Raw genomic sequence first — 26,141 nt, 5'->3', positions numbered from 1 at the left:
AATAAAGAACTTTTATTTTGAAATTACCCCAGCAGGAAGATCAAGGAAGTGCGGGAGTTTTTTTGTTTAATGGGCAAATATCCTTCCTGACTTCTGTCATGCTCTAAATTGAGCTACTTTAATGAAATCAGACAGAAATAAGTATTAGATTTCGAGCATAATATATTGATATATCCACTTTATCGCGGATAAAAAAAACAGTTAAATATCTTATGCGCTCGTTTTTGAAGGCCACTTGGTAAAAGGTAAGCATCCGAGCGCTAGAAAACCTGTAGCTGCTGTCAATCAATCGGGTGATCTGTGACCATACAACAGTGACACTGACACCCGTCCATCAGACATGAGCTTCTTCGGCTTCGGACAGACCGCGGAGATCGACATCGTGTTGAATGACGCCGAGACCAGGAAGAAAGCTGAGCACAGAACCGAAGATGGCAAAAAGGACAAATATTTGCTTTTCTACGATGGTGAAACTGTAAGTGGGAAAGTTAACGTGACTCTGAAGACTCCTGGAAAGAGGCTGGAGCATAACGGGATCAAAATCGAGTTCGTCGGACAGATTGGTGAGTCAGCCGTCTGTGAATGGACGTTTAGAAACAGTCCTGGTGTTTATGTATGTAAATACACACATGTCGTGTGATTCACAGAGCTGTACTATGACAGAGGGAACCACCATGAGTTTGTGTCGTTAGTGAAGGATCTTGCTCGACCTGGTGAGCTTTCACAGTCCCAGACCTTTGACTTCGAGTTCACTCATGTGGAAAAGCCCTATGAGTCTTACACTGGCCAGAATGTCAAACTGAGGTAAATTACTAAAGTTGCCAATCAACCAGAGATCATTTAACACTGGTGCTTGGAGGAAAACTGTAGATAGTGTTGGTTCTGTAAACACAGAAAATTATGGGATGTGTTGTTATACACGCTACCAGTCAAAAGTTTTTGTTAGATTTTTAAAGCCTTCATTTATTTGATCAGTAATTCAGCAAAAGCAGTAATATTGTGAAATATTGTTCTATGTATAATAACTGCGTTCTATTTGAAAATATTTGAAAATGTAATTTATTCCTGTGATCAAAGCTAAAATGTTCTGTATCATTACTGTAGTCTTCAGTGTCTCATGCTCCTTCAGAAATCATTCTAATTTGCTGTTCAATAAACATTTTTATTATTATTATAAATATTTAAAAAAGATAAGTAAAAATTTTTTCAGTATTTTTTGTATCTATCTGTATATTTTTGTATATTATCTGAAATAAAAAGCTTTTTTTTCATATTATACACTGTATTTCAAAATGTTGGAGTCAGTATAATATTTTCTTTTGGGGGGGGGGTAAATTATAGAAATTAATATTTTATTCAGAAATGATGCTAAATGATGATAAAGACATTTATAATGTTAAGATTTATATTTCAAATAAATGCTGTTCTTCTGAACTTTCTATTCATCAAAGAAACCTAAAGAAATTCTACTCCTCTGTTTTTAACATAATGTTTTTTGTGCATCAAATCAGAATATATGAATGGTTTCTGAATGATCATGTGACTGGAGTAATGATGCTAAACATTCAGCTCTGAAATCACATGAATATATTACATTTTAAAATATATTAAAATAGAAAACAGTTATTTAAAATAAAATTGTTACTGTTTTTACTTTGGATCAAATAAATGCAGGCTTGGTGAGCAGAAGAGACTTATAAAAATAATAAAAAAAGAAACATTACAAGTCTTACTGTTCAAACACTTTTGTCTGGTATTGTACAACATTATAACAGCATGGAGTCAGTTCCCGAATGTACAGTGTGCAAAATGTCTTGTTGGGAAGCACAGAACGTTCCTGAATTTCTTCATTCTGATCTGTTTAGATACTTTCTGCGAGCGACAATCAGCAGGAGGCTGAATGATATCAGTAAAGAGATGGATATAGTCGTGCAAACGCTGTGTACCTATCCAGAGCTGAACTCCTCCATCAAGATGGAAGTAGGAATTGAAGATTGTCTCCATATTGAGTTTGAATACAACAAATCCAAGTGAGTATCCATGTTCTACCATTAATATAAATTAAAACCGTAAGATTCACCTAAATATGACACAATTAACCCCAAAAATGAAAATATATTATATTGTATATAATAATTATATATCGTTTTTATATATATATATATATATATATATATATATATATATATATATATTAGTGGTGGTTCGTTATCGGCGTTAACGTGCTGCGTTAACGGGAGACTCTTATTGGGCGATAAAAAAAAATATCGCCGTTAATCTATTCTCAAAGTTGGGTTGGGAGCTGGGTCTATACAAAGCAAGCTATGATGACTTTCACCTTGATATTTTATATAACCGACTGGCTGAGGCCACCCTAAAAAGATGCTCAGGACAGTTGACGGGTCACTGCTGCACATCGCCACGAAAGTTTATCTTTTTCACGTGTCGAGATCGAGAGCAGCGTATCACGGACAGCGACACTGAACCGAGCTCTCTTCTGCGAAGTTCTCCTCGAAGTCCCTCCTGCACCTGAACGAACAAATACAAATCGCAGTTTGAACAAACAAAAAGATGTGAAAAAACCCAATTCAGTACCGCTGTGTTCTGGTGTTCAGGGCTCACGCAGAGAAAGGCGTCTCAAAACGCTTGAACACCGAATTTGCTTCTTTTTGCTCTTGTGCCGACAAATACCGTATTTTTCAGACTATAAGTCGCACCCGAGTATAAGTCTCATCAGTCCAAAAATACGTCGTGATGAGGAAAAAAACATATATAAGTCGCACTGGACTATAAGTCGCATTTATTTAGAACCAAGAGAAAACATTACCGTCTACAGCCACGAGAGGGCGCTCTATGTCTTCAGTGTAGACATCAGGAGCACTGAGCAGCATAGAGCGCCCTCTCGCAGCTGTAGACGGTAATGTTTTCTATTGGTTCATATCTCCTGGTTCATTTCTCTTGGTTCATATCAAATGAATTTTGATAAATAAGTCGCACCTGACTATAAGTCGCAGGACCAGCCAAACTATGAAAAAAAAGTGCGACTTATAGTCCGGAAAATACGGTACATACAAAAAATGTCAAAATATTCACCTTGGAAATTATGGTCGAAAAAACTGTCAGTTATTTCTTAAGTGAAAGTAAACAGTTAAGGAAAAAAATGGGATGTGTATTATATTGGATGCGTTCATTGTCTCTTAAAGGGACTGCGTCTAATTTAGCTACTGACTGCTGTAACGTTAATCCAAGAAAATCACTCACTGCTCTTGACTGAATTACTTTGTAGTTTTAACAGTCAAACCAAAAATTATTCAGACACCAGATATAATTTTTGATATATATAGCAAATAAACTGTAATAATGTGAGAAATGTTGAAGGTTTCTGAATAAATGTAGGTTTAATTGTATATTTAATTTTTACATTGAAGACTATCCAGTGCTATTTTACATTTAATTTTTTGGTTTCTTTACCTTGACACCTACAAACTTGAAAAAACTTAAACAGTGTAAATAGCACAAATAAATAAAAATAAATTAACATACAAATTAAACTATTTCAAACAGGGCCCACTGGTACAACCTTCACCGGGTCCCCGCTGACCCCAGCTATGGCCCTGCTCACGCCCTTTTCACACATAATCCGTCTGCAGTGCGTATGCAGTACGTGTGTGTTACGTATGTGGTGCAGCACAGACTCGATGTGCTTTCACACAGGACATGTTTGCAGTTCGCTACTCGGTACGTAAACGATCGCTGCACTGCTGCAGACGCAACGCTCCTGGAACGCAACTGGAATCCGTTAACATGGGTGCGTAAAAAAATATGCAACGCATACGCACTGCAGACGGAGTATGTGTGAAACAGGCGTAAGGTTGTTTGCACCTTGTGCAATGTAGAATTAGTTTACAGCTTTTTCAAGCACTTTGTGATGCATTTTGGAAACAGGAGATGAGCCCCTTTTCTAATGCACCACCTTGCTTGATAAACCCCTTCTCAAAGACTTACTGTTTGTCAATTTTATTTGGGTAGCATACATATTCTGAATGCCTTCGGCAGAATTTGAATGAGCCATTTCAATCTAGATTAATCTAGATTTTATGATCTCAAATTTCATTACAATTTTTTTTTCTTTTTTTACACACTCACACACACACAAACACATATATATAGTTGTATTTTTGTAGTTAAATAATAAGAATTACGGTAATAAAATGTGCTTATTATTTTGTAAAGAGATGTGTGTGTAGATAGATAACTAGAGAGATGTTGTAAAATGTGCTTAATAATATTGCACACAAAGTATATAATTATATATAATTTGTTAAATGTCACAATGCAAAAATAGTCGTAAAATTGAATGTTTTTTATTCATAATATAATTTCTTGTCATAATTTTATTTCTTGCGTCCTGTTTAGATACCATCTGAGGGATGTTATCGTAGGAAAGATTTACTTCCTTCTTGTAAGGATAAAGATTAAACACATGGAGATCGGTATAATAAAACGAGAGTCGACTGGAACAGGACCCAGTGTGTACCACGAAAATGACACCATTGCCAAATATGAGATCATGGATGGGGCACCAGTGAGAGGTAAAGCTAAACCTTTCATCTGTATTATATTATGGTAGTATATTATAAGTCCATATTGTATTAACTTTTTGTGGCTTCTGTTAAGATACTTTTCTGAAATCCATTATTTTCCCATGCACTTAAAGGAATAGTTCACCAAAAAAAAAAAAAAATTCTGTCATTAATTTCTCATCTTCATGTTCGGAACAAATGTTATTATTTATGATGAATTCTGAGAGCTCTCTGACCCTCCATAGACAGCTGTGTAATTAACATGATCAACATCCAGAAACGTAGCAAGGAGATCGATAAAATAATTCATGTGACATCAGAGGTTTAATCGTAATTCTACAAAGCTACAAGAATACTTTGTGCACAAAAGAAAAAAAAAACGACTTTATTCAACAATTCATCTTCTCCCCGTCACCCTAGCGTCATTTTTGAGAGTATCACATACGTAAACAACGTATGCAACATATGTACGTGGATCAGTTGTTTACGCTTTGATCTGAATGTAAACAATGTATCCACATACATACGTTGCGAGAAGATGAATAGTTGAATAGTGTCATTATTTATTTATTTATTTTCTTGCCCACATAAACTATTCTCATAGCTTCATAAAAATACAGTTGAACCCCGATGTCACATGGATTATTTTAACAATGTCCTTGCTACCTTTCTGGACCTTGATTGTGTAAAGACCCTTGCTGTCTATGGAGGGTCAGAGATAGGGCTGCACAAATAATTAATAAATAGAATTAATTTAATTTCTAATCGCAATTACAATTATGGATGCCAAAAAAAAACGTAATCGTTTAAAGCGGCAATTAATCGTTCAAAATCCAATTATGTTATTCTGCATGCTAAAGATGTGTTATCTTAAGGGTTTTTCCATTGTTTTAGTATAACATTATTATCCCATTAATATTTTTTACTATAGTTGACAATTGAGGCTTAAAACTAGAGTTCAACCGATTTTGGATTTTGCCGATACCAATAGCTAGGTTGGACCACACTGGCCGATACCGATTAATTAACCGATAGTTTTTAAAATGGATACTGAACAAAAACTAAAATAGTGCTTCATTTACAAAAAAAAAAAAAAACGGTACTGAACCATACTAATAGTAGTAGTAGTAGTAGTAATAATAATAACAGTAATATTAATAGTAAATGTTGAAATTACCACACTCTAATAGGGCACTAAGAAATCAGTTGAATTTTTTTCCTAAATTCCATTTTATTTATTTCCAAATTCCATTATTTAACTTTTCTGGATTCAGTTTTTTCAATTTAAATTTTTCTCCATCCTTTTTAATAGTTAAATTAAAGTTTATTAATCATAAAGCAAGTCTAATTTATTAAAATAATGAAACTTATACATTTCCACATCAATTTAATAAAAGTTTAACAAAATTTACATGATTGTTATGAAATGTTTTATTTTTTTCTCAACATATTTTTTTATTGTTACCAAATTCTGTTTTAGCATGTGTAATTATTTGAACGCATAAAACACCTTTTTTTTTTTTTTTTAAGACTAATTATTTTCCCCCTCAAAAATTCTGTGTGTATTTACATGTTTATTGTTATCAAATCAAGACAAGAAACATTATTTTATTTGTCTTTTAATTACTGAAAATTAAGCAAACCTTTTGGGGGGAGGGCAAAAAAAAGGGGATTTACTAATTTTAGTTGTAGTAGTAGGCTATGTACATTCTACTGAAAAATATACTTCAAAATCGGACTTTTATTTTGATGGGTTGCCGTGATTATCTCTGATTAATTCTGTGCATGTGATATGATGCTTTTGTTCAAATCAAACAGTTAAATACTCATGAAGTGACACTCAGAGCAGTTCTGGAGATGTTGTTCATGTGTTTTCGTCCTCATTTAGTGAGATGGCAGGCGCTGAAATCGCAGCGAGCATCACATGCGCCAAACTATGAATTCCATTTATATGAATGGATTCCGTGATTCCGTCCACGTTTTCTGCATCATGGAAAATTATCATTATACCAGCACAATGTATACTCTCACACTTTAACTGCTTCTATTCTTGAACACTTGATGATTATCTAATTAAAATAAAAGAGCAGCGCTGAGTCCAGGAGAACTCACCGATGTCACACACACTCCGGACGCGTCGTGTTCAACTTGAGAAGCAGTCTAAAACAATTTATTTATTCACCAAAGGGAGAAAAGTTTACTTCAAGAATGAACAATGAGGCAAAGATAAGTTTTAAGTTCAGTGTTTAAAAAAACGAAGCAAACGGAAAAAGCGATCTATATTATAGCTCTATAAATGAAGCATACAGATTTATTAGAGCCACAGAAAGACAGCATTTGATGAAAATGCTCAATATACAGTTCATTATGTACATTAACAATGATTCGGGGTGAATATAATGTAATTTAATTGAAGACTCTTGAGACGCAGCAGGATTTTCTGTCAGCTGCATTTAAATCTGGGTCTGAAGTTTCTCGCTCTGTTCAGCGTGCAGCGTGATGTGTCTAAACAAACCGCACATGCTGTCAGTGATTTCAACCACTAGAGGCCGCTCTCGCACTGTATAATGAAAACAGAGCCTTCTCAGCTGTTCCAGCAAAGGACGCAACCCGGGAAACTATCAGCCGCTCCAGCAAAGGATGAAACGCGGAAAACTATCAGCATGGATTTTTAACGATAACTGATTGTTCCAGCAATCAACTATCGGTGCCGATTAATCGGCAAAACCGATAAATCGGTCAACCTCTACTTAAAACTATTGAAAAGCTTTTTTTAGCTTGTTTATTTTCATATAAAAATACAGCATGCAATTGCATCAAACAATGGTATGAACATCATTCAATGTAAATTTTGATAAACGCAATTAACATTCGCAATTACAATTTCAAGGGAATAATCGACAATTATGATTTCTGTCATAATCGTGCAAACCCAAGTCAGAAAGCTTTAGGAATTTCTCAAAAATATATTAATTTGTGTTCCGAAGATGAACAAAGGTCTTATGGGTTTGGAACAACATGAGGGTGAGTAATTAATGACAGAATTTTCATTTTTAATATTATGGTTTTGCTCCCTTATAATCTTTTCAGGCGAATCGATCCCCATCCGCTTATTTCTTGCTGGATACGAGCTGACGCCCACCATGAGGGACGTCAACAAGAAGTTCTCTGTGCGTTACTATCTAAACCTAGTCCTTATAGACGAGGAAGAGCGGCGATACTTCAAACAACAGGTAATGTAAAATTACATATTACTTGTTACTTACAAATGAGTAAAATACATTTCTGTTCATTCTCAACAGGAGATCACACTCTGGAGGAAAGGAGATATTGTGAGGAGAAGTATGTCCCAACAGGCCACCATTGCCTCCCAGAGATATGAGGGATCAAACTCTGAAACTGTGTCAGCACATGCCAAAGAGGACAGTAACTAGACATAAGTGTTATGTTCCCTCCGGATCTCAAATTAACCTTGTTACGTCAAAATAATGTTTTACAATCTCAGAGGGATCAATGTGACGCGTGACTTTTGCCGAAAAAGTGAAATCATCGCTTCTTGAGATCAAAAGTGAGAAAAGGCAGTCCAACTATGTGTATAGATTACAAAATATTTTTTTATTTCTCTTTCAAATACTCCATACATTTCCATCCCACAATAGTGAACAACAGTTTTGAAATGCCAGACACAATCTTTTCATGTGTAAGCCGCTGTTTTCATGCTATATGTTTGATTTGTGCTTCATGAAGTGGTAAGGCTCAATACATTCCTCTTCTTGTGCTCAAATTTTGCTCAAGTCAAGTTCACTGAGAAATCAGAATCTAGCTTCTGTACCTTGTCCTGTTTAATGAGCCCAAAAAGAGATTAACTGTGATATTTTGTGTTAAATATAGCACTTCATGTATCTTTATAGAGCTCTGCACAGTATTATTCTGTCATTTGGGGTACTGCAAAAGAAGACCTCCATAGGAATATCTAATAAGGGAACTACTAACTTACTTAACAAGAATATTTTTATTATACACTTTTCTTTTCTTTTGATCTGGTATCTTAAGTGTTTATTTCCTATGATTAAGAATCAGCAGAATCGTTTAGCACAAGGTTCCAGTATTCTCAAGAGTTTAGTTTAATTCTATAATAGAGAAAATTCTTCTTGTGATTTTTTTTTTTTTTTCTTCTTGTGTATGTCTTTGTATTATGCTAAATATTTGTTTAATAGCTTATTAGCTGTTCGGGTGATGAGGTATGACTATTAACAATCCAACCATGCAAACTTCTGCAAAAGGCTCATTTAATCAGCCCTACTGTAATAAAATGTACTAACCTCTGCATTCAAGATGACTTCCTTTTTTATCCAAAATTAAAATAACCTATGTTAACTGACTTCTCATGACTTTGGAGAAATCTGGTATTATTAAGTGATCTGAAGAAGACAAGCACAAGCAAATATTTTAACAAAACCATTAAAATGTTTTAAGATTATTATTTGCTTATTTTGGTATTTTGAGGTAACATGAGTATACAGTAGATTACATTAAGAAAAGACTGACTATAAAATTTAAAGTGAGAGAGAATCATAACATAATGAGATGAAACAATTATACAGTGATTTTCATATTGGATCTTTATTCTCCAAACTCAAGACAAAGTCAAATTTCTCTTAAAAGAAGAAGATAAAAAAAATAAGTATGAGCTAACAATTTTAATTAACAGTTATATTAATGTTAATATTAATTATATTAACAAATAAAAAATAAACTGCTCTTCGCAAATCCATACAGCTGAATATCTTTACTTAATTTATATTTTTGTTTAAATACTTTTAATAAATTCAAAAATGTATATTTAATATAAATGACTTTTATTTTAGCTAAAACAAAAACAGCATTTAACATTATTGGGTTTTTTGTTGTTGTTTTTTAGAAAAAAATATATTTTACATTTAGAATCACATTTAAATCATGCTACACTATAGTACATGAAAATGAGAACACGTTTTACTTTTTTTGAAAAATAAATGTGAGAAACCAAGTGATAATTATGAGATAAATTTCAAAATTATGAGGTACGGAGTCATATTTGAGGTGAAAAATTACAGTTATAATTATGACATAAAATGTCAGGAATATGAGACACTAGTAATTCTGAAGTATGAGATAAGTCACAACTATGAGGTACTAAGTAATAATGAGGTAAAAAAAAAGGTTTAAATTGATACTAAGTTATGAGTTAAAAAGCTCACATTTTGTCATAATTGTGACTTTTTGACATAATTATGATTTACAGAACCACATACAAACAAAACAAAACTGCACACACGCACACAGTTTACCTTTACAGCCACTTCATTTTCAATCCGACTCTCAGGTTCAGGTTTCATGAGAGTAATGTAAGATGTTTTGTATGCGTTATCATTAAAATTTTTCTCCACATCACTTTTTACTCCTGCTGACTTGTATCTTTTGTCAGTTCAGTCTGGTCACTCTCTTCTGGACACCTCTATCATATTTGAGGCTTTATCCACAGGCTGTGTCAGCACTACCGCATACATCAGTATTCACAAGTGAGCCATCTACGCCTTATAAATATCCCTATTAGCTTGCTAATATGTGACCCTGGACCACCAAACCAATCATCAATATTTCTGAAATTGAGATTTGTACATCATAAGCTGAATAAATACGCTTTCCATTGATGGATGGTCTGTTAGGATCGGACAATATTTGGCCGAGATAAAACTATTTGAAAATCTGGAATCTGAGGGTGCAAAAAAATCTAAATATTGAGAAAATAGCCTTTAAATTTCTCCAAATTAAGTTCTTAGCAATGCATATTCCTAATCAAAAATTAAGTTTTGATATATTTATTGTAGGACATTTACAAAATATCTTAATAGAACATGATCTTTAATTAATATCCCGACAAATATACACCAGCTACTTAAGACTGGTTTTGTGCTCCACGGTCACATATAATACTTTAAAGTTGTTGCTGCATCATAATTATCCATTATACACAAGGTAGGACTAAATATATTTTTACATAAAGTGGTGCATGTGCTTGCATATAGTTCCTTTTCAGGAACTCGAGCTGCGTCGAGCGCTTTGGGGAACGTCCCTGACGAGACCAACTCTGAATATTGTGTGCAATCTGTCCAACGGAAGGGCATGACGTCACGGGCGGGGTGACGTAGCGACCAGGAAGCTATAAAAGCATGTGCCGTGCAGCTTGCTTCAGCTTCGCGTCTGTCAGCAAGCGCTCTGTGTGTGCATGTCAAAAGTCTGTCCTGTTGGTCCTATTTATTGTTGTCTGTCTCTAAAAGCATTAAAATATCGCTAGAACAGCTCAATATGCCAAAAGTAAAGGCAAAGACCAAGCATGTGAGGGGCGAATCCAAGCCACGTTACAGATTGTGTGTTCCTCCCTGCCCTCGCTACATCACGGGTGGGGATACACACAATTTGTGCGTGGCTTGCCTGGGATCGAGGCACGCTGAGTCGGCTCTCGAGGGGGCCGACTGTCCGCATTGTGAATGATTGCCAATGCGGACGCTTCGATCCCGGAGGGCTCTCTTCGAGGAGGGAGCCTTCACCAGCGTTCCCCGCGGTGCTGGCCCCGCTTCTGCCGAGGCAGAACTGCTGCTGCACTCGTGGGGTTCGCAGGTGGATCTGTCAGAGGGAATGGACATAGGCCAGTCCTTATCTCCTTCCTCATCTGCCAGATCCGGCGCCCAAACCCTGGGTTCGGAAGCACGGTCGTCGGTTTCTTCCCCCCAGGGTGAGGGATCAGCTCTTCACCTCTCTTCCTCCGAGGAGGTCGATGTGGAGACTGTTGCTGGGGATTCGCCAGCCCTGTCGCCCCAATATGAGGAGCTTTTGGAGGTGGTTACGCGCGCAGTCGATAAATCAAAAACCGAATGGCCTGCTGAGAAACATTCTGAGCTGCAGAGAAGCAAGTTAGATGAATGCTTTCTGCCACCGAGGCAACCACCTCCACATCGGAGCCTACCATTCTTTCCCAATCTCCACGACGAAGTATCGAGATCGTGGAATCATGATGGGGCTGGGAGAGCGGTGTAATAGAGCGGTGCCACTGGACGAACAGATGCTCGCGGGCTATCGGTTGCCCGGGTCGGCATCGTCTCTAAAGGCTCCAACGTTGCCCACCAAGCCTCTTAGAGTGACATCTTCGCTGGTGGGCAAAGGTTATGTGGCAGAAGGCCAGACTGGGGCTTGCCTTCACACCATGGCAGTCCTGCAAGCATATCAGGCCGACCTGCTGGGAGATATCGATGAGGGGGAGGGGATCAAGTCTGAAGATATTGAATAGCTTAGAAAGACCTCTGATCTCTCCCTCTGCGCCACTAAAGAGACCGCTCGCACGATTGGGCGGTCTATGGCAGCCTTAGTGGCCGCGGAGAGGCATTTATGGCTGAGCCTGTAAGAAATTAGAGAAAGAGACCGGGTCTACCTCCTGGACGCCCTGCTTCAGCCTTCTGGCCTGTTTGGCGACACAGTCAATACTGTCGTCGACAGGTTCCAGGAGGCACGGAAACAGGGGGCGGTGTTCCAGAATTTCCTCTCTCGTCGCTCAGCTGGTACATCTGGGCGGGAGATGACCATGCAACATGCCGGCTCCTCATATCGAGAGGCTCAAAAACAGAGTGTCGCCGCTTGTGTTTCCCTAGGTCGGGACCAAGGGCCTCAGCGACGCTCTGAGTCGGGGACTTCCAAATCCAAACCCGATTTAAGAACAGTTATCGAGGCCCGGAAGTCCTCGACAAAGAGATCCTGACGCCAGTGGCACAGGGATCCAGAGGGTAGCCCCTACTGGGGTAGAGCACGGTCCACCTCATTATACGGTGCCCTCCTCACCTCAGTGCCCTCAGGAGGTCGGTCTGCCAACCCTGCCAGAGTTTCAGGGCACAGCGGCCTCCAACGAGTGCCGCTCCCAGTTATTTCCGCCCACGAGCGTAGCGGAGCTGGGATGCTCGCCGCCCCTTCAGGGGCCTCTTACACCAGAGGTCAGTCTCGAAAGACTGATTCCCTTAGTAGATTATTTAGCAGCGTGGAAACTACTGCCAAATGTATCTCATTGGGTCCTGCGTACAATAGAAAAAGGCTATTGCATTCAGTTCTGTCATCCACCACCGAAGTTCAACGGGGTTACACCGACAGTAGTCGGCCCCCGGCAGGCTTTGGTTATGGAACAAGAAGTAAATACCCTATTAAGGAAGGAGGCCATCGAGGTGGTCCCTCCTCTAGACAGGGAATCCGGGTTTTACAGTCGGTATTTCATAGTTCCAAAGAAGAAAGGGGGGTTGTGTCCGATCTTAGACTTACGTCACCTGAACCGCTCAGTTATGCCACTGAAGTTCAAAATGCTCACTGTCAAGCAGGTTGTAGCTCAAATCAGATCCGAGGACTGGTTTGTCACAATAGATCTCAAAGACGCATACTTCCACATATCCATTCTTCCACAACACAGGAAGTTTCTGAGGTTCGCTTTCAGGGGCAAAGCTTATCAATATCGAGTACTTCCCTTCGGCCTTGCACTCTCACCCCACACACTCACGAAATGTGTAGATGCGGCTCTGGTATCCCTCCATATGCAGGGCATCCGCATTCTAAATTATATCAACGATTGGTTGATTCTAGCTCAATCAGAGCAGATGGCGGTTCGACATCGAGATGTCGTTCTCGCACATATGGGGGAGCTGGGTTTGAGACTAAACGCCAAGAAGATTGTACTTTCTCCAGTTCAGAGAATCACCTATCTAGGCGTAGTGTGGAATTCGACCATGATGCAGGCACGTCTGTCTCCTGCTCGGATCGAGTCGATCCTCACATCAGTCGAGAGTCAAAGAAGGCCAGTCACTCACTGTCAAACAATTTCAGAGATTGTTAGGTCTGATGGCAGCTGCGTCCAACGTGATACCTTTTGGCCTGCTGTACATGAGACCCCTGCAGTGGTGGCTCAAGTCCAAGGGCTTTTCCCCGAGGGGGAATCCACTTTGAGTTATCAAGGTCACGCGGCAATGCCTTCGTGCCTTAGACATGTGGAAGAAACCTTGGTTCTTGAATCAGGGCCCTGTGCTGGGAGCTCTTTGTCGCCGTGTAACGCTAGCGACAGACGCGTCCCTCACCGATTGGGGTGCGGTCATGAGTGGCCACCCTGCCCGCGGTCTGTGGAGTGGTTGCCATCTGACATGGCACATCAATTGCCTAGAGATGCTAGCAGTCTATTGAGCATTGAAACATTTCCTCCCAGATCTGAGAGGTCACCATGTGTTGGTGCGCACCGACAACACATCAGTGGTCTCTTATATCAATCACCAGGGGGGTCTGCATTCACGCCCCTTGTACAAGCTGGCACACCAGATCCTTCTGTGGTCCCAGGGCAAACTCCTCTCCCTCAGAGCAGTGTATATTCCTGGGAGATTGAATGTGGGAACAGACATACTGTCGAGGCAGGGGCCGAGGCCCGGGGAATGGAAACTTCACCCCGAGGTGGTGAAGCAGATATGGAGAGTGTTTGGCACAGCCCGGGTGGACTTCTTTGCGACTCAGGAGACATCGCAATGTCCCGTCTGGTTCTCTCTAGTTCATCCAGCTCCTCTGAAATTGGACGCTATGGTACAGACCTGGCCGAGGCTTCGTCTGTACGCATTTCCCCTTATCGCTCTGCTCCCGGGAGTTCTAGCGAGAGTACGCCGCGTTGGGGTCCATCTGTTATTAGTAGCCCCGTTCTGGCCAGGCCGAGTATGGTTCGCAGATCTAGTCTTGCTCCTCGACGGCTCTCCGTGGGAGATATCGATCAGGACAGACCTACTCTCACAGGCGCAGGGCACGATAATTCACCCTCGCCCGGAGCTGTGGAAACTGTGGGTGTGGCCCCTGAGGGGGCACAGCTCATAGAATCCGGTCTCTCAACTGAGGTTGTTGAGACCCTCCTCCAGTCCAAAGCTCCCTCTACGAGGAAACTGTACGCCCTGAGGTGGAAACTCTTCAACTCATGGTGCAAAGACCGCCAGCTTGACCCTGTTAACTGCCCAGTTGGTACTGTTCTGGATATTCTACAAGCTAGGCTCTCTGCAGGGTTAACCCACTCCTCCTTAAAGGTGTTCGTGGCGGCCATAGCTGCTTACCATGTTCCTTTCAATGATCAGTCAGTGGGTAGACACCCCCTAGTTACACGTTTCCTCCGCGGTGCGCTGAGGCTGAGACCTCCAGTACGATCCCGTGTTCCCCCCTGGGATTTGGTTGTGGTTTTAGCGGCTCTTTGTAAAGCTCCATTCGAGCCAATACAAGACATCTCAGATAGACATCTGACGCTTAAAACTGCCCTGTTACTGGCAATCACCTCGCTAAAGAGAGTTGGAGATCTTCGGGCCCTTTCGGTGGCCCCTACTTACCTAGACCTTGCCCCTGGTATGGCCAAAGCATTCTTATACCCTCGAGCGGGTTATGTTCCGAAGGTTCCCTCTGTTACACCACAACCTATCGTACTGCAGGCCTTCTGCCCTCCTCCCTTTCGGGAGCCAGACCAGGAAAAGCTAAATTGTATGTGTCCAGTTCGAGCACTGGACGCATACGTCCACAGAGCTGCCCTGTGGAGAAAATCCGACCAATTGCTTGTTTGCCACGGTCTTCCTAAAAAGGGGTCTCCTGCCTCCAAGCAGACCCTAAGTCGTTGGATAGTCGAGGCTATCAACGTCTCCTATGAGTCCTCTGGTCTTCCCCTTCCTTTGGGAGCCAAGGCTCACTCCACTCGGGGTATGGCGGCCTCTAAGGCCTTCTCAGCAGTTGTGTCCCTCTTGGACATCTGCAACGCTGCCGGGTGGTCCACGCCCTCTACATTTGTCAGATTTTATGACCTTGATATGCGAGCCACTCTTCTGTTCTCTCGCCTTACCTGTGCTTTTCGGATACACACTAGGCAGGGATTTGGAAGTCTGGCAGCGTGGGCACATCATTCCCCAAAGCGCTCGATGCAGCTCAAGTTCCTGAAAAGGAACGTCTCAAGGTTATGAATGTAACCCTGGTTCCTTGAAGGAACGAGACGCTGCGTCACAGAGCCATACTCCCGGCACCCCTGCCGGCGCTTGCTTCCCTACTCGAAGATGAAGCCAGCTGCATGGCACGTGCTTTTATAGCTTCCTGGTCGCTACGTCACCCCACCCGTGACGTCACGCCCTTCCGTTGGACAGATTGCACACGATATTCAGAGTCGGTCTCGTCAGGGACGTTCCCCAAAGCGCTCGACGCAGCGTCTCGTTCCTTCAAGGAACCAGGGTTACATTCGTTACCTTGAGACGTTTTTGTTCTTCATGGTTAATTAGGTTTCACAAAGTGTTCACTATTTGTGTTTGAAACAGCATGTGTGCCTGGATGATAGACACATTTGGAAACAATGAGCAGAGGGAGAAATTCTTTCCTGGTCTGTGCTCAATGAAGAAGTTTGCCTCATACTGTCTCACAGAACCCGGTCAGTTCAGGATCACATTTTTCTGACATTATCCTGAATAGCTCCAATGTACCCTGAGAAACGATTGAGGTGTTGACACAAATCTCCATGCAGCTTCCCGACAGTTTTTGCTGTTTCTGGTCAGGCGTTCATCAGTGGAGGTGGAGACACAGATGTTTATGTGGTGTTTTGCAGGACAGGTGGGAAGAGACCTAAGGGCATCTCCTGCCTGGTGCTTGAAAAAGGAACCCTGGACTCAGCTTTGGCAAAAAAAGATAAGAAGGTAATAAACGTCTTCAGTGTAAGTTTATTATTTAGGACCGGAACACTGAGTGGTAAAGATTCTCCAGCAGATGGCAGGATTGAGTTATATCATTACTGTTGTGATTTATAATAGGTGTCCCAACATCTTTCAGGTAGGCTGGAACTCACAGCCAATCTGAGCCGTGATTGGAGGACTGCGCTGTCCCTGTGACCAATCGGCTTGAAGAAGAGGGGGAGGGCTTCCACATTGCCATGAAAGGCCTTAATGGGGGAAGAATTAATATTGGTGAATTGTTTCATTACTTTGATTTGAAACCTTTTTTGATAACCTATTTATTTTGACAGATTTGTGTTCTGGTCATTTTAACCCAGAGAGGATTTTCTTTTTACTGAAAATGCTAGTTAATGTTATCGCATGGGACTAAAACTTCCTAACTTTGCTCACAGTTGTGTAACAACTTCCTTGTTTTATACATTTGGGGGATTTTTTTCCCCTTCTTGTGTTCCAGGTTAAAATATTACGGGCCTAAAAAAATACATTTCTTGTTAATCTATGTTGGATTCAATCATTTTATCAACTTGTTTTCTTTCAATTAGCTAATAATTTTTTTTTTTTTTTTTTTTGAAGCTGATTAATCATTTTCTGAGTTTATGCAGCTCAGTTTCACTGGCAATCACTGGCAAAATAATAATGCATTTTGTAATCAAAAATTCAGATGCGTAAGCTCAGATCAATGAGGCCTGCGATCAATCATTGGCTGCTAATTGAAAGAAAACAAAGATTTTCAGCACAGCACAAGGCTTAAAGTAGTTATTTTGTGCCCTCAGCTTCTTGTTCCTTTGGAGCGGCTCCAGCATCTGTGTTTCTGGCCCGAGATCACGTGTGTGCGGAAACAGTTTGGAGAAGAGCCAAACTAGCCAGCTGAATTGACTAGCACTGATCTGTTTAATAGGATTCAGTCAAATGTCTGTTAAATTAGAAATAGGAAGTTACTGTTGACGTCTGTGTTCAGTTCCTGCAGTTTAAGCTGGCTGAGATGCTCACTAAGCTGGTAGCTTCTCAGCTGCTGGCGCGTCAGTTTTTGTTTAATAAAAAACTTGTAATAGTTGTAATATATCTAATAATATATTTAAAATAATATAAAGAAATAAATAAGTTTGTAATATATATATATATATATATATATATATATATATATATATATATATATATATATATATATATATATATATATATATATATATATATGTCTAAATGTTCATCACTGATATAAGTTTGGGTGACTGTTAAATATTAATATGTCTCATATGTGACTATAACTGGTCTTTCACACTCCAGCGTCTGTTGATTTTGATCATGAGATGTCGACAGTATTTTATGCAGAATGTCTGTGCCTTAAACTTGTGAATTAGTAAATCTAGATTATAGTGTTTATTATAAAAGCACACTGAGGAATTTGGTTTGTTTAGGGTCAAACTATTGTCAGGTTACTAAGTGATATGTAAAGAAAAACTCTGATTATAACATTTAAACATTTACAAAAGTTACTTTTAGTTGAAATCATATAATTCATGCTAATAAATCCTCAAATCTAATGCTTTATGTACATATATATCAGATTAATTCAATATTAATCTTAAAAAATTAAGCAGAAATTATTTTTTTTAGCAAGGATGCTTTAAATTTAGCAAAAGTGATGATGATAAAGACATTTATAATGTCAATAAATATTTTTATTTCTGATAAATGCAGTTCTTTTTAAATTCTTTCAAAGAAACCTGAAAAAATACTCTGCTGTTTTAAACATAATAATAATAATTATAATGTTTTTTTTTTTGAGCAGCAAATCTGAATATTATAATTTCTGAAGGATCATGTGACTGGAGTAATGATGCTAAAAAAATTCAGCTTTGAAATCACAGGAATACATTACATTTTCAAATATATTCAAATAGAAAGCAGTTCCTTTAAATAGTAAAAATATTTGAAAATTTTACATTTTTTTGCTGTATTTTTGATCAAATGAATCCAGTCTTGGTGAGCAGAAGAGACGTCTTTAAAAAAAACTTCTTACTAAAAAAGAATCTTACTGTTCAAAAACTTTTGAATGGTAGTGTGATTTGCCAACATGACTTTATAATGTTCTTCAAGTCGATAAAAATAAAAACACTATACAATCTCAATATATTTAATCCATCATTATAGTATTACTGAATGAAAAGTACAAATGTATGCTTCTAGGTACATGAATAAAATTTATATTTAGTGTATATTTATTGGCTCAGAAATTAAACAAGCAGACACAGGATGCAAAAGAAACCTCTAAACAACTGGACTGAAGTGAGACACTTACACTTTCATCCTTCACAGCTTCAGTACTTCAGTTCTTGACTAAAAGAGGAGCAGGTTCCCTCTGCTCTGCTGATGAGGTGCTGAATTGTTTTTCACCTGCCTTGTAGAAAAATGAATGCAAATGCTGATCATCACATGTTGACCATCACATCTAGTTCATTGCAGTTAAGCTCTTTTGCATATGTTTTTTGGACGTGCTTCTCCCTTTCCCTGTTGACATAGATGAACGTTACTTCAATCAACGGCACAGTGAGAAAGATTCCCATCAACACTCAATCACAGCAGCATCTATCAATAGAACACCATGTCAAATGATTTCAGTATTCAGTGATTTTAGAGCTGTGTGTGTGTTGTACTCACAGGTCACTCTGAGGGCTATGCTGCGCTCTGCCTTACCGAGTTCATTAGACACTTCACATGTGTAGGTTCCAGCAAAGGCATCAGACCAGACCAAAGAACCTCTGTGCTGATCTAAAGAGCAAATGAGATGGGATTTTTAATTATTGTGGTGATATAATATACATGTACATATGTCAAATATAAAAATAAATAATACTATAAAACATTTTGTTTTGTTTGGTTATTAAAAAAAAAGCGTTTGGCTTTAAAAAGTGTTAATTGTAGGACTGGAATAGTGTTGATTACTTGTGGATTATTGTGATGTTTCTATCAGCTGTTTGGACTCTTATTCTGACGGCGCCCATTCACTGCAAAGGACCCACTGGCAAGCATGTAATATAATGCTAAATTTCTCCAAATCTGCTCTCATGAACAACCAAACTTTTCTACATCTTGGATGGCCTGAGGGTGAGTAAATTTTTATTTTTTGGATTCATTAAAATGACTAATGCTTAGTGTTTATATATAGTCCTGCAGAGGGGCTGCGTTCTGCCTTCTGTGCCATGAGGTGTTGGGTGACCCTGAGAGGAACGACATACCAGAATCACATCATATCCCACCAAGGATTTTCCCTGCAGCCAACATTCGGGCACAGATGGAGGACAATTTTCAAAGCTTGAAATGGTGTCAAATGTAAATAGAAATGTAAAAAAGTCCGCGTCTGGACCAGTCATTGGGTTTGGTGACCACACATATACAACCCAGTATCAGATATTTTGGCTTTGTTCCACAAAAATATTAAGCAGCACAACTGTTTTCAACTGTGTGTGAGTGATTTCTGAAGGATCATGTGACACTGAAGTATGGAGTAATTTCAGCTTTGTCATCAAAGGGATACATTACATTTTCAAATATAATAAAACAGAAAACAGTCATTTTAAATACTGCAGTTTTGATCAAATAACTGCACCCTTGGTGATTAAGACTTTCAAAAACATTTAATAAAAATCTGGCCAAAATCAAACTTTTGAAAAGTAGGATAATATTTATTTTATTAGTAAATCTATATTTACTTGCATATTTATGAAACATAATTTTCTATTAACTAATTATAAACCATTTCAAATTAATGTTTAATAAAAAAGGGTGAAGGAATTTCTGAAGTACTGGAACAAAATGCTGGCTGTGAGGATAATGTGACCATACAGGTGCTGGTCATATAATTAGAATATCATCAAAAAGTTGATTTATTTCACTAATTCCATTCAAAAAGTGAAACTTGTATATTATATTCATTCATTACACACAGACTGATATATTTCAAATGTTTATTTCTTTTAATTTTGATGTTTATAAATGACAACCAAGGAAAATCCCAAATTCAGTATCTCAGAAAATTTTATTACTTAAGACCAATACAAAAAAAGGATTTTTAGAAATCTTGGCGAACTGAAAAGTATGAAAATGAAAAGTATGAGCATGTACAGCACTCAATACTTAGTTGGGGTTCCTTTTGCCTGAATTACTGCAGAAATGTGGTGTGGCATGGAGTTTATCAGTCTGTGGCACTGCTGAGATGTTATGAGAGCCCAGGTTGCTCTGATAGTGTTCTTCAGCTCTTCTGCATTTTTGGGTCTGGCATTATCTTCCTCTTGACAATACCCCATAGATTTTCTATGGGGTTAAGGTCAGGTGAGTTTGCTGGCCAATTAAGAACAGGGATAACATGGTCCTTCAACCAGGCACTGGTAGCTTTGTCACTGTGTGCAGGTGCCAAGTCCTGTTGGAAAATGAAATCTGCATCTCCACAAAATTGGTCAGGAGCAGGAAGCATGAAGTGCTCTAAAACTTCCTGGTATACGGCTGTGTTGACCTTGGACCTTAGAAAACACAGTGGACCAACACCAGCAGATGACATGGCACCCCAAACAATCACTGACTGTGGAAACTTTACACTGGACCTCAAGCAACATGGATTGTGTGCCTCTCCTCTCTTCCTTCAGACTCTGGGACCCTGATATCCAAAGGAAATGCAAAATTTACTTTTTTTTTCTACCTCGCCTCTCTGTTAATGTGCTTGGACACAGAGCTCTGTGAACAGCCAGCTTCTTTTGCAATGACCTTTTTTGTCTTGCCCTCCTTGTGCAAGGTGTCAATGCCATGGTCGTCTTTTGGACAACTTTCAAGTCAGCAGTCTTCCCCATGATTGTGTAGCCTACAGAACTAGACTGAAGGTGCGTCCCATTCGACTCTAAGTGTACTGCGAAGTGGACTTCACAGGGTATTCCGCCATCCTAAGTGAGATTCCAATCCGAAGGGAGCGAACATGTTCAGTTCGAAGGGCACTGCGCATGGCACAGGGAATAAGGGAACATCGATAAATCACTTCACAGGAAGTGGAGAGCGATTATCCCCCAACTGTCATTGCGTGCAGCACGTCATCACCAGTCAGAACAGTCAACTAACGATGGAGGAGTTTACGTATGTGTGTAAGTATTCATACATTTCGTCATTGTTATACAAATGACAGTATTTTTTAACGGTTATTGTTGTGAATATTACATATAGTATTTTTGATGATTATAATTTACCTCAGTGAATGCAGCCAGCTTAGCTAGTTTGTGAAGTAAAGTGATTTTATTTTAGGTAGTTGTAAAATAGTGCTTAGATACTGTACATGTGTCATTGTGTGTGTGTGTGTGTGTGTGTGTGTGTGTGTGTGTGTGTGTGTGTGTGTGTTATATAATAGCAGCAATAGTCAATTAAAGTGTATAATAATCATAAGTTTTTCATTATATAGTACTCAATTTTTTTATTGTATAGTGTACATATTTTAAATGTGATTGTAAATAAAAATTAAAATATGAGTGTAGTCCTATATATTTATGTTATATCATAATCTGCATGACCCCATCGTTGACTTTCTTTGATGACGTTTGCAGGGCGTTCCAAATGAGCCGTTATTGTCAGTGAAGTCCACTTCAACTGATATACTGTGCTCAGGGAGTAGGGAGCAGTGAACACTGTGTAGGGACCCTGTTGAATGGAACGCACCTTGAGAGACCATTTAAAGGCTTTGCAGGTGTTTTGAGTTAATTAGCTGATTAGAGTGTGGCACCAGGTGTCTTCAGTATTGAACCTTTTCACAATATTCTAATTTTCTGAGATACTGAATTTGGGATTTTCCTTAGTTTTCAGTTATAATCATCAAAATTAAAAGAAATAAACATTTGAAATATATCAGTCTGTGTGTAATGAATGAATATAATATACAAGTTTCACTTTTTAAATGGAATTAGTGAAATAAATCAACTTTTTGATGATATTCTATGACCAGCACCTTTATGCCATTATGCTTCTAATAATTAGTTGTCCTTGCACTGAGATAAAGAACAGCTTAACCAGAAAGCCGAGCTGCCTGCAGAACAAATGACCAGCCCACTCGCAGTTCACACTTTTATATGGTTTTCAACCTCTAATCTTATTGTAGGAGTTCTCTCCCCCAAACTCCCTAATTTTGTTCCCAAGGATGTCCTCATTACGTGGTTATATTGGTCTACCTTGTAAGAGTGGCAGCCTGCCAAATAGCCTGCATCAATAACAAAGTGATTATTCAGTGAATTTTCTCTTTTTTTTTTTAATCAGAAGACCATGTTTGAAAGACATGTGGCCTAGAAGAGTAACTTAGTATTAATACAAATGCCAACTTCAGCTTCAAATCTAATTTTTTTCCCCCCGTGGGACTTAAAATATGTGTGCCCCTGCAGGATAAATAAAATATTTCACCAAAACCACCCATGAAAAAGTTGGCCATTCAATAGCCTTCTATGACAACCAGTGTTATTCTGAACATAAATTTTATACTTGCTTATAACTAGTAATTTTGGTACCCATGATACCAACAAGAAAAAAAAACTGTATTTCTGTTATGGCCATAGTGGAAATCGGGGGCTCGTCCGGGATCTCAATCCGAGAACTCCTGTAGATTAAGTAAGTTCTAATATTTAATATACTTGTTAATAAAATTTGTTTAATCCTGGGTCAATCAAATGCCACATTAAATAGATGTGCTAGTTTAACTCTTTAAAAAAAAAATTACAATGCAATTTTGTATTGGTTTAATAAGCAGAACATTATGGTAAGTGATCAAAACAAGCACCACCACTTAAACACTTGAACCTCACTGAGGCATTTTCCACTTAGAACCCGCTTCTTACATCTCTGCATTCATCATGTAGACAGTTACCGTATAATGCTTTCAATTCCATATAATGGCAATTTGAAAATAACAAAATAAGTGGAAAAGGCTTAATTACAGAGTAAACAATATCTTCAAGCAGAATATTCACAATAACATTCAGCATTAACACTATTATTAAAAATCATAAAACATTGCTTCCAATATTTAAGTCATTAAACCAAAAGGCTAGTTTTTTGTAAATTATCATGAATACACAAATGAATAAATGTACACTTCCATGTAACTTACATGTTCAAATGTTTTACAAATTAAGAGTCCTTCTTGCTCCAGTAAACAAGCATGGCAGACACTGGCATTTTTATGCTCTACATCATAAAACAGCATTTTCACAGGCTCCTATTTTATTTTCAGCTTTACAGCCTTCCCTTTTCTCTCTAAATTTCTTAACTCATCTGAATGGTCAGAAAATATTACATTTGAAATGAAACCTGCTCTGCTTCAGAAATCTGTCAACCGCTTGACAGAAAAAGTGAAAACTCCTGAGAGAAACGGAGGCACAAGAGGCACAAGAACAGCTGACGCTAAAAATTATCGTCATCGAATTTAACTGAATGTCTAAATAACTGGACAAATCTGAATCTGTAAACACAACTGTTACAAAAAGTGGACGTCTGCATCCCGTCATAATGTATAACACACTGACAAAATACTGTTCTCGGTCACTGAAACGGTTCGAAACGATGACAAAAAGAACTTCACAGAGTGTTTAGGCATCAAAACTCAGATTTAGGTTATTAAAAAAACATATAATACTTTAGAAAACAAATCGAAGATGTTTTTTCGACATGTAACTATATTTTACTATACTTTATTCTGTATAAAAAGTTAGCCAAATTTATCGTCACATTTGTCAAAACCCTTCTCCACATATGTCTGGCTAGTCGTTAGCACATTACTAGTCTTGAGGGCCGTTACACCAGTGACCCGGCGTGGTTCTGGGTGGGCACCATGATGGGCACGGCCCCCATGCGGGACAGGGTGGCAGTGTTTATAGGCATGTTGAGTGGGCGTGGGGTCTGCGGCTGCGGCCCCTCAGTCCTCTGTGTGGAGCAGCTGTTAGGATTGAGGACTGCAGGAGTGTGATGTCGATGGGCGCGGTGTGTGTGATTTGGTGTGCCGCTGGCGTTGTATCCAGGCAGGCCGTGTAGAGGGTTGGGCTCCCCTGGGCGGAGGCGGTATGTGGTTGTGCTTCCAGAGGTGGTGAGGATGGAGGCAATGTCTGAGGCACCAGGAGGGTATGGGTAATGGTTGTTTTGGAGTGGATGCTGAGGGTCCTGAGCAGGAGGGCTGGTGGCTATTGAGGACAATGTGCCATTCTTTGATATGATGTCCGATCCTGTGCCGCTTTTAGCCCAGGAGACACGTTTCGGTGCCTGTGCATCTTCCCTTAAAGCAATAGAAAGCAGATACTATAATACACACATCTAAACTATAGCAATATGTATGAAGTGCAAAAATCAAGTAAAGATATTCAGTGTTGGGAAAGTTACTTTGGAAAGTTTACAGATTACAAGATACCCTACTTCAAATGTAATAAGTAGTGTAACTTCAATGACTTTATTAAAGTAATGTAACTGATTACATTTGATAACTTTCTGATTACCTTTCTAAATTTCTAACAAATATTTTCAACTGTTAATCATTTTCAGGCATTTAAATCAGGCAGGTTATCCTTACCCTAGTAAAAAAAGTAATATTTTAAAAAATAATTTATTTCACATTACGTATAGTTCAAGTCTATTAACATATTTACTGACATATCGCTTGAGACTTACTGATATGAAAATAATTCAACTTTAATTGGACTACTACTTGTGCACAATGCACATTTCTTAAAGTTAAGCCTAAAATGTGTTTTAAAGTCACTATTGATGTGGATTGTATGATCTTTGAATAATATTGCTCTTTAAATGCAAGATTTTTAAAGTGTACCTGAAGCACAATAATTCCAGATGCATTCACATGTAACCCCCGTCATAATCGTTAACATTTTCATAAGTAATTGTAATTTAATTACACGTTTTTCTTAGTAACTGTTACAGATTACAGTTACATTCATTTTGTAATCAAATTACACAGTGGCATTACATGTAACTAGTTACACTGCAGATATTGTAATACAATATTATAAATATATGACACATGCTCACTTGATGTCATTGGCCATCTCCTCTTCTGTGTCACGGTTTCTCCTCAGGATGAAGATCAGGAATAAAACTAGAGCCATCAGACCCACCACAGAGCCCACTGTGGCCCCGGCGATCACCCAGACGTTGTTAGCTTTGGCCACAAGAGGAACAGTTAAGTTACAAATATAGTGAGTGCTAAAATCTATTCCTAATCCTTTTGAGAGATACTTACGGGTGGAGACCTCTAGATTGATGTGGCAGCTGTCAGTCCCAGCCGTGTTGCTGGCGCGGCAAACATACTTGCCAGACATGCTTTTGGTGAGGTTGCTAAGTCGAAGGGTGCCCTGCCTCTCATCTGAAAATAGAACCAAACCATACCATCATAATTGAACATCAAATGCATTTTCAATAGAGTTCACCCCTTTATATCTTCCTTTCAGCTGTTGTGACCTATTGTATCATGTGACTGCTTATTACTTGTATGGGTGTTTATTCAATTACAGGCACTATTAACATTTCCTTAAAAAATACTTGCCTGGTTTAAATGTCTGAAAATGATTAACAGTTGAAAACATTATTTAGAAATTTCGAAAAGTAATCAAAAAGTATTCAATAAAGTAAATGAAATAGTTACACTACTTATTACATTTTAAATAGAGTAACTTTTTATCTATTACATTTCCAAAGTAAAATTCCCAAGCTATAATTTGTGGAAAATTTAAATTTCATTCATATTTTAAGATTAAAA

General features: G+C 38.7%; 2 protein-coding genes and 1 pseudogene across 3 annotated transcripts in view; 2 read left to right on the top strand and 1 right to left on the bottom strand.

Annotated features, from left to right (window-relative positions):
- Window positions 1-27: 27 nt before the first annotated feature.
- LOC132108078 (vacuolar protein sorting-associated protein 26B-like) lies at window positions 28-8,917 on the top strand. The gene is made up of 6 exons (XM_059514575.1): window positions 28-563; window positions 648-804; window positions 1,866-2,030; window positions 4,417-4,592; window positions 7,674-7,816; window positions 7,886-8,917. The coding sequence occupies exons 1-6, from the start codon at window positions 341-343 to the stop codon at window positions 8,015-8,017; spliced, it is 996 nt and encodes a 331-aa protein (XP_059370558.1). The 5' UTR covers window positions 28-340; the 3' UTR covers window positions 8,018-8,917.
- Window positions 8,918-9,768: 851 nt separating this feature from the next.
- Window positions 9,769-19,139, top strand: LOC132107616 (isobutyryl-CoA dehydrogenase, mitochondrial-like; annotated as a pseudogene).
- A 3,968-nt stretch (window positions 19,140-23,107) lies between these two features.
- Window positions 23,108-26,141, bottom strand: part of LOC132108077 (endothelial cell-selective adhesion molecule-like) — a 36,907-nt gene continuing 33,873 nt past the window's right edge. For both annotated transcript variants that reach the window (XM_059514574.1, XM_059514572.1), the window contains 3 exons: window positions 25,626-25,748; window positions 25,415-25,544; window positions 23,108-24,650 (listed from right to left, as the gene is read on the bottom strand). In XM_059514574.1, the coding sequence (XP_059370557.1) occupies window positions 24,176-24,650; window positions 25,415-25,544; window positions 25,626-25,748 (728 nt within the window). In that variant the 3' untranslated portion in view covers window positions 23,108-24,175. The remainder of the gene's footprint in view (window positions 24,651-25,414; window positions 25,545-25,625; window positions 25,749-26,141) is intronic.

This window comes from Carassius carassius, chromosome 28 (genome assembly GCF_963082965.1).
Source record: "Carassius carassius chromosome 28, fCarCar2.1, whole genome shotgun sequence".
NCBI lineage: Eukaryota > Metazoa > Chordata > Actinopteri > Cypriniformes > Cyprinidae > Carassius > Carassius carassius.
This window is presented reverse-complemented; position numbering and strand designations above follow the sequence as displayed.